Here is an 8642-nt window from a genome sequence, read left to right as displayed (position 1 = left end):
TTTTTTTTTTTTTTTTGTTTAAAAAAAGATTAACTAGTCTATTATGTACATTGATTTTATTGTGTATAGTGTCAGAGTTGTTGTTAATTAGACAAGATGTTTTCATTTGAAGCAAAAGTTATCTTCCGTATCCTTCATAGAGTTTAGTATAATTTAATCAATAATGTGAATAACTTAAAGATAAATGTGAAAAATCTTTGATCTGAAAAATAAATTTTAAGTTGTTGTTATTGTAAAGAAAACAAAAAAAAAATCTGAGTCTTAAGTTACACTTGTTTTTATTTATTTAATTTTTTCAAAAGATAAAATATTTCTAGTGAAATACTTATAAACTTATCTTGACAAGTAAGTACAGTCTGGTAACCAATATGTCTATCTTGAGACAAGTATTAAAATGGTAGTTATTTATTTTTTAATTCCAAGCTTTTCTAAATATTTTGATCCTCACTGTCAGATGTTAAGAGATCTCAAAGTACATGCGATTAAAAATATATAAACACAAACTTAAATGAGTTAATTTGTCTTCTTCTTAGTCTAGTTGTCCAAGTTGAAAAAAAATTAATATTCTACTTTTATGTTAATATTCAATCTCTTTTTTTTCATTTTGGCCGAAAACATGAATTAGTGTCTTGCAACAACAACTGTTTCACCTGTTCTTGCTATTGCCCAGCTTACATGTGTTGGAACAATCATTGACTTTCTAAATTAATCTTCATTGATAAGTGGACACCAGTCAGTCGGAGTGCTACGGTTATCTTTTGGTAAAATTTTACCTTTCCCATGTCTTCATCTAACATCTCTCTCTTCTAGGTAATGTTAAGATGAGCCGTATGTAGTATCAACCCCCATAGCTTGTTGATACCAACAATGTTGACTGAAGATATAGGAAGACTTGACTTGCTGTCTTGGATGGTGTTTACCACTATTTTGCTGCCATAGTAACTGTTCATTGTCCTGCTGCTGTGCACTTACTTAACATACACACACACATATACTATAATTTGTGTGTGAGCATGTGTGAATATGTGTGTGCGCATATACATACTCACACATCAACTACTTTTAATTACTGTCTTGCTTTATTGCACTTTGGCTTCCCCCTCCCCTTGTGTGTGCTGTACTCTTTTTACCAGTTTCAGCCATATCCTGTGGCCATGTAGATATCTTTTATCAGACTTGACCAACTTCCATGCTGATGGCTTCTAGTACCCTTCCCACCCCTCTACTCCATCTTCTCTCTGAGTCTTCAAAAACTAAATTCCTTCATTATTTTGGCCAAGTCTTTATTTCTTTTATATTCTTTTATAGTTCTTCACATTCTTCATGGGTTTCACTCTAAGTTGTTTAACATAGTACTTACCAATTCTCATTTCTCTTAGAGTTTCTAGATTTAGAGTTGTCCCCAGTCTTTTGTGTTCAGTATTTATTTCAAATTTCTACAATCCGCAAATCTTTCAGCTAATGTTGCTGTTTAGATTTTAATTAAATTTGAAAATGTAAATAATTATCTGAAGAAAAAACATTGCAACTTAACACTGTTTTGTCAGAAGGTTTCTATCATTTTCAAAGTTGCTGAATGCTTGCTTTTTTCTTTTTACTCATTCTTCTGCATAAAATACCTCTACAGGCTGTTTATTGTTTGAAAGAAAAATATTAAGTATTTATCATTTTTGTAAATTGGATTTGGTATGACAAATGTTGGCACTTTTTTTTTAATCTCTTCAGCCCATTCTCTGGTTTAATAAGGTCCAACCTCCTCTCAGTTGCACATTCTGTTGTTCTGCCCATCCTTTGCTTTTCTGTATCGCAGTCACTTCTGACCTGCTTCCCTGTTTGTTGCCTTTGCTAGTTTCCACCGATGGGAGGACCAGACGGAGGAATGCCAATGGGAGCTGACATGCCTGCTGTGATGAACGGTAAGTGAACTATCCTAGCTAGCCAGGCTTAATGATGCAGTAGCAGCGAGTAAGCTGTTGCTGATGGTGACCACCAACCACATTTACCCTTTTTATAATGTCAACAATATTCTTGAAGGAAATGCATCTTTTTATTTTTGTATTTGTTTAATGGACTGTATTTTGTAACAGTGAATGTGCCATGCAATTATTTTACATAATGTCAGGATTGGTAGCGTTATTTATTGAAATATTTTCTTCTCTGTCTGTATTCTCACTTAAAGAATAAGTAGGAAAGCAGAAAACAGGGATTCAATAAGTAAACGTTATATAAGACGTATAAGGTGGGTGTCACAAAAAGGAATAAATAGCCACATTTCAGTGGGATATACATGCAACAATGTGTTTATAAATTACTTTCCAGATCCTAATATTTTTCTAGAATATGTTGTAAAGATAGTTTTATTTGTCAATCCCTTCATCTATTTGTTACAGAACCTGTAAATGATTTGAAGTTTATTAAATGAATAGAAGAGTTGTATCTAGTGTAATATTTTATCTTTGGAGTTGAATGAAATTGAAAATAGTCTGGTTGTTCATATATATATATATATATATATATATATATATATGGTCTACAACTGGTAGTTATGTTTCTGATATTCGTCTTGATCGTTTTGTAAAAATAGGCAGAGATGTTAATACAGGCTAGTGTCCAGGTATGTATCCTGAAAATTGTTGCAGGGACACAAAAGCACATATCCGTTCTTTCTTATAACACTAAAAACAAACAAACAAATAGGTAACTGAAAATTCCTTAAACAGTTGTTGTTCTCGGTTGTATGATAATATTTTAGCAAACTGAATTTTCTCCTTTCTCTTTTGCTGACAAAGCATTGATATAATTCCTGTCAGCAAGGAAAGCAGTTAATCTTTTGCTATAAAATTTGTTATTGGTGGATAACTGGATAAACTATTGGAAATCAACATCTGTCTTCCATATTCCCATCCACCTAACTTCTTTACCTGTGTTAAAGGTGTTTCTATTTCTAGCTCTTTATATTTCTATGTATTTAAAAAAAGAAAATCTCATTGGATTATTTTTCTCTTCTGGGAATATTCATCCTCCTTGATTGGGCTTGTGCTTTTACAGCGCCTTTCAATAAGAATAATCATTTCACTCCTTTTCATTGTTAAGTTCACTTCATTTTCTTCCACTTCTACTAAAGTGAAAGCTCCACATAAATTCTTCAGGAGACACACTTTTACTGTTTTCTCGTCTTTTACATAGCATGGAAATCTTCCTCAATTCTTTTGTTTCCAGAAATTGTCTTCAGCATTTAATGGAATGCTGCATCATTTGATTCATTTCTCAATATTTCACCAAAAATCTAGGAACCAGTTTTGCAGCCACTAATGATTTGTGCCATAACTGCTTTTTTTTTTTTTTTTGTTTTAACTCCACATCAGTACTGAAATATACTCTCCTCTATCAACTCACTCACTAATGACAGCTAATTGATTGCTAATTAATATTTGCTGCTTTACTAATCATCAGCTGATTCTTTTGGTTGTTTTGTGTGATTTTATTTAATTCTTTATTTCTTCCTTCTCTTTGTAGCCTGTTCAGTTGGTTGCTTTAGGCTGGACACACACATTGTCCTAGGTTGTCTTTAAACATATGTATTATGATCTTAACTTCTTTAAGACATCTAAAGTTTCACTGTACCTTTTCTGTGAGGGTCTTTCAGCATATTGAGATTTCATCTTCAGGATTTCATGTGGCAATTAACAGGAGAGAAACTCAACAGCTTTGAATCAACCGTAAACTGAAATATTTGTTTTGTCTTTAAATATCTGTTGGGTATAATATGGTTGGGTAGACAAAGGCACTAGCACTAAATCAGTTCATTATTTGTTTTCTTATACTTTTATATTTCATATGCATAATCAGGTGATGTGTGTGTGGTTGTGGTTGTATGAGGTTTTGTTTTTTCCTTTTTTTTTTTTTTCTTTAAGAATTTTCAAAGATATAAATGGAAATCCTTTGTATTTTATGTTGTTGGCTGTAAAATGTTAACTAACATTCTTGTTCCTTGTTTTATTTGCATTGAATTGTTGATGAATAAAACCTTAATAGGTTGTTTAATAATTTTTATCTTGTATCTTAGAAATTTTGAAATCTGTCAAATATGTCATGAAATATTTAATATCTATATTTATTTAAAGTTTGGTTGGTGAAAGGCAGGACATAAAGAGAAAGGCAAAAGAAAGACAGCTATTTGTGTTTGTAACTAATACTCAGTGCTCGGGCATATACATAGTTTAAGTCTTGCATTTATGATATGCAACCAATATTTTAGTTTTGCAATCTACTTTTTTTTTACAAAATACTTCCTGAAATATCTGTCACATGATACAAACAGGCCCTCGAGCCACTCAGTTGCTTCATCTAGATGCCAGTATATATATATATATATATATATATATTTATATATATGTGTGTGTGTGTGTGTGTATGGACCTTAAGACTACAGGGCAACTTAAGGGAGATAACTAATTGCTCTAGTCTTCATTTTATTATTCATAAACGTTTTAAGAAACTGTCTAATTAACTACTGAGTTTTAATTAGTAGTTAATTACCATGCTACCCATTCAGTATTGGTTGAACAGTTGCTTGTCTGTTCGCCTATTATTAAATCTATATTAACAAGTACCTCTGAGATTTAATCTCTTTAGGGGACACATTGCAAGGTCCTATGCTCTTTCACGCACACATACACATCTCCTCCTTTATTTATACATAAGTTAGATTCATAGAAAATCTGATAAATTTTGCCATGAAAAGTTAGCATATGTTGATTTATTAAGCGCTTCCCCATTTTTTCGTGGGATATAATTGTTTGTTGTTGTTCTTATGACCAAACTATTCACTGCTACCACTGCCATTATTATTATTATTATTATTATTACTACTACTACTACTACTACTACTACTACTACTACTACTTCTTCTACAGATTTCTCTGTTAGTATATCAACAGTTTTGAAATTTATGTGGATTTCTTTCTTTTCTTCTTTCCAAATTCCATATTTTTCTTTTGCCAACTTTGCTCGCTCCAGGAGAGATGGATGGTATGAAGAGTTCACCCCCCAACGGTCCAGGCACACCTCGAGAAGATTTACCCCCTGGTAGTACTGGTGAAATTGGAGGATACAGCCTTGGCTATCAGGAAAACGTAAGTCAGATCAGCTTGTGAATGCACTTTGGCCTAACTGAAAGAAGAATACTGCTGTAACCTAATGGTCACATCAAATGGCTATGTCACTGATCCATCCTTCTGGTAATGGTGCCGTTTGCATGAGCTGGCTGTCTGAAGCTTTACTTTCTCATTCTTCTGCTACTCTTTCTTTCTTCTTTCTTTCTTTTTCTTTCTTTGTCTTTCTTTCTTTCTTTCCTATCTCTTTCTCTCACCCTTCCCAACCTTCCTCACTCTTTCTTTTACTTCACCTCATTTACTACATATAACCTGCTCCTTCTTTTAAACCCTGACTTCATTCAGAAAAAAAAAAGTCAAGAACATGAAGAAAAAAGAAGAAAAAATAAAAACAAGAAAAACTTGAGAAAATCTGACTTCTTTGCCATTCACTAAATTCTATTAAACAATCTTGATGGTTATCAATCCCCTTCTATTTAACCTTTAACCTCTCCTGTATGACTATAATTTTTTTTTTTGTTTTTTAAACAGAGAGAATCTTTATAATTTCCCTCCTTTTTTCTGCTGTGACCTGGTTCCTTATTCCTTGCAAGCAAGTGCATGTTGGTTGCCCCACACTGCCCCATCTCTCTCCAGCTAGCAGCAAATTCAGCCGAATCCTAGATAATTTATACACGTCTAACTTATCTCCTGCAAACGTTATCACCTCATTATTCGCCAACATCATGATGCATTCTCACCATCTCAACTGCCAAATTCACGCTCATTACGAGCAAGCGTTTCCTATCTATATTTCTATCATATTATGATTTTTCAGGATCAAAATGAATCGGCAGCTATCCTTAAGATAAAGGAGTCTATGCAGGAGGAGGCAAAACGATTTGAAAAAGAGGCCGACCACCCAGAATATTTCATGCCATAACTGTTAACGGAAAGAGCAAGTAGCGTGTAAATTATTCTGCTATTTATGGTTTGTATTTATGGGAAGTGAGCGCGAAGGAAGGAAAGAAGGAAGGAAGTAAGGGCACTGCCACCCGACCATAGCGCTGAGCTGAGACCCAGGTGTTGGCGAGTGTACTGAGGGATTAGGGCCTACCTTAGCACTGTTTGTTTACTCATTGTGTTCCATGTCTTTATTTAATTATTATAAACTAATTATTATTATTATTATCATCACAATTATTATATTTTTTTGTTTTTACTTTTATTTCCAAAATAAAAAGAATATATTTATATAACTGTGTGTATGTGTGTGTGTGTGTGTGTATATATATATATATATGTATAATTGTATGTGTGTATATATATTTATATATAAATAAATAATATATATATACATATATATGTATAAAATTCTATGCATGTGTGGGTATATATACATATATGTATATATGTAATATATACACACAGCACATACTAATGGAGATACAGGCACACACACATATATACATATATATGTATATGCACATGTGTTTGTGGTGTATGTGTGTTGGTATATGTGTGTATGCATGTGTATATATGTTTGCATTTGTGTGTGTGTGTGTGTGTGTGTATAATAAATATATTTACACATGCACACACACACACAAATACACACATACATTATATATATATGTATGTATGTATATGTATGTATGTATATATATATATATATATATATATATATATATATATATATATATATATATATATATATCCTATCCCTGCCCCATTCCATTGTTCTGAAACAAATCACAAAAAAATTCTTGCCTCCATTTTGCTACTACATATTTCTTCAATTTTATTTTGCTTGCTGTGACATTTTTTGAAGCAGTCACCTACCCACCTGTTACTGATATTTTCTTGTACCCTGTCTCCCATGTTCCCTATCTAAGGAGTCGGTCTGATACAGACTATAAAAACAACTATAATGGAATTTAAGAAAAGACCCTGCTATAAAAAAAAAAATATGTAACAAAACTTCTGTTCTACAACAAGTTATTTCTATTATTACGACTTACTACTCCTACAATTACAATTGTAACAACTATTATATTAAGCTCCAGAATATTGTGTACTCCATGAGAGAGAGCTACTGTCCCAGCTCTATTGTGATAAACTGTACTACTATTTAGACAGACCAAATCTCCACCCCACCCCGTTTATGATCATATTGTTCTAGCTCTCTCTCTCTCTCTCTCTCTCTCTCTCTCCCCACCCAATTCCTTTAGTCCTAATCCTTTAGTCTCACATAACACCCCTGTGTTGTGGACAAATATGAGGATTGTTTGGAGACAAGGAGTAAGTCTTCAAGGCAAACATTTTAAGAACTTTTTCATTCCATTTTTGCATTATTTGTTTCTACCCCTACCTTTATATATATATATATATATATATATATATATATATATATATATATATATATATATATATATATATATATATACATATATAAATATATATATATGTATATGACTTTTATTTTTCTTCCCCTACCCCACCCGTCTGTATAGTGTTGGTAGTGGTTGGTTGTAAGATTTTTCTTTCTCTTCTCGCAGACCCCCTTCCACCACCACTTCCTGTATTCTTGCTGTTAGACTCTAAAATTGTTGCCTGGTTAATAATGTTTAACAAAAATACTTATTCCCCGCCTCCTTTTTTTATTTTCTTGCTTTAAAACCTTGCATGTCTGTTTATTTTTCACATCAAACAACCAACTTTATTGTTGTTTAAAACAAAGCAACAACTACGGATCAGTTCTGATCTCATGGTTAATAGGTTCAAGAAAAAAAAAAAGTGAAACAGACTCCTCCACCCCTAACCCTAGCCACTTGGTTTGAGATTATTTTCTTCTGGCTGATGCATACCAATGTAAACCACTTGAAAGGGTTTTGTATTAAGCTACACATTATTATTATTATTATCATCATCATCATTATTGGCAGTGAAGTGGTAGAAACAATAGAGTGCTGGACTAAATGCTTTGTAGTATTTAGTCTAATCCTTTTGTTTTAGGTTCAAGCCCTGATGAGGTCTTTTGTCATTACCTCCTCAGATAAAACTTGATAAAACAAGTACCACTCGTACACTGATTTTGATTCAATTAGTTATGACCCTCTCCCAACATTTTTGTGACCTCATGCCAATATAAGAAATTATTATTATTTTTATCATTATTATTATTTATTATCTGAAGCATTATAACAAGTGATATGTTAAGTGAAATGAAAGAGCCCCAGGCTAAATGCTTTACAATATTTAGTTATCCTCTTTCCTGTCCCTTCTCTTGTAAGTAAAAAATCTCGCCAGGGTCAACTTTGCCTTTCTTCCCTCCAGGGTTGATAAATTCAGTACCAGTTGTGTACTAAAGGGTTGAGGCACCATACTCCCCCTCCCCCACTCTCCTTCAGCAGATGGCTTTGGGCCAAATTAACAAATCATTAATTACACACATACAAAATGAAAAAAAACTTCAAGTAACATACCCCTACCCCATTAAAAAAAATTAATTTCTTTTCTGTGGCAGGACAGGTGTTTGACCCCCCCCCC

The 8642-nt window shown here is 32.8% G+C and overlaps 1 protein-coding gene across 8 annotated transcripts in view; it reads left to right on the top strand.

Moving 5' to 3' along the window:
* Nucleotides 1–8642, top strand: part of LOC106874579 (single-stranded DNA-binding protein 3) — a 187570-nt gene that overhangs the window by 155544 nt on the left and 23384 nt on the right. Inside the window, exons 16-18 of one of the 8 annotated variants that reach the window (XM_052970264.1) lie at nucleotides 1850–1916; nucleotides 5020–5135; nucleotides 5932–6051. In XM_052970264.1, the coding sequence (XP_052826224.1) occupies nucleotides 1850–1916; nucleotides 5020–5135; nucleotides 5932–6036 (288 nt within the window). In that variant the 3' untranslated portion in view covers nucleotides 6037–6051. Of the gene's footprint in view, nucleotides 1–1849; nucleotides 1917–5019; nucleotides 5136–5931; nucleotides 6767–8642 lie in introns of those variants that run through there. The other 7 variants (XM_014922360.2, XM_014922359.2, XM_014922361.2 and 4 more) reach the window with 7 other exon arrangements.

Source organism: Octopus bimaculoides, chromosome 8 (assembly GCF_001194135.2).
Source record: "Octopus bimaculoides isolate UCB-OBI-ISO-001 chromosome 8, ASM119413v2, whole genome shotgun sequence".
In the NCBI taxonomy this organism is placed as follows: domain Eukaryota; kingdom Metazoa; phylum Mollusca; class Cephalopoda; order Octopoda; family Octopodidae; genus Octopus; species Octopus bimaculoides.
Note: the sequence above shows the minus strand (reverse complement) of the source record. Positions and strands in the feature narration are given on the sequence as shown.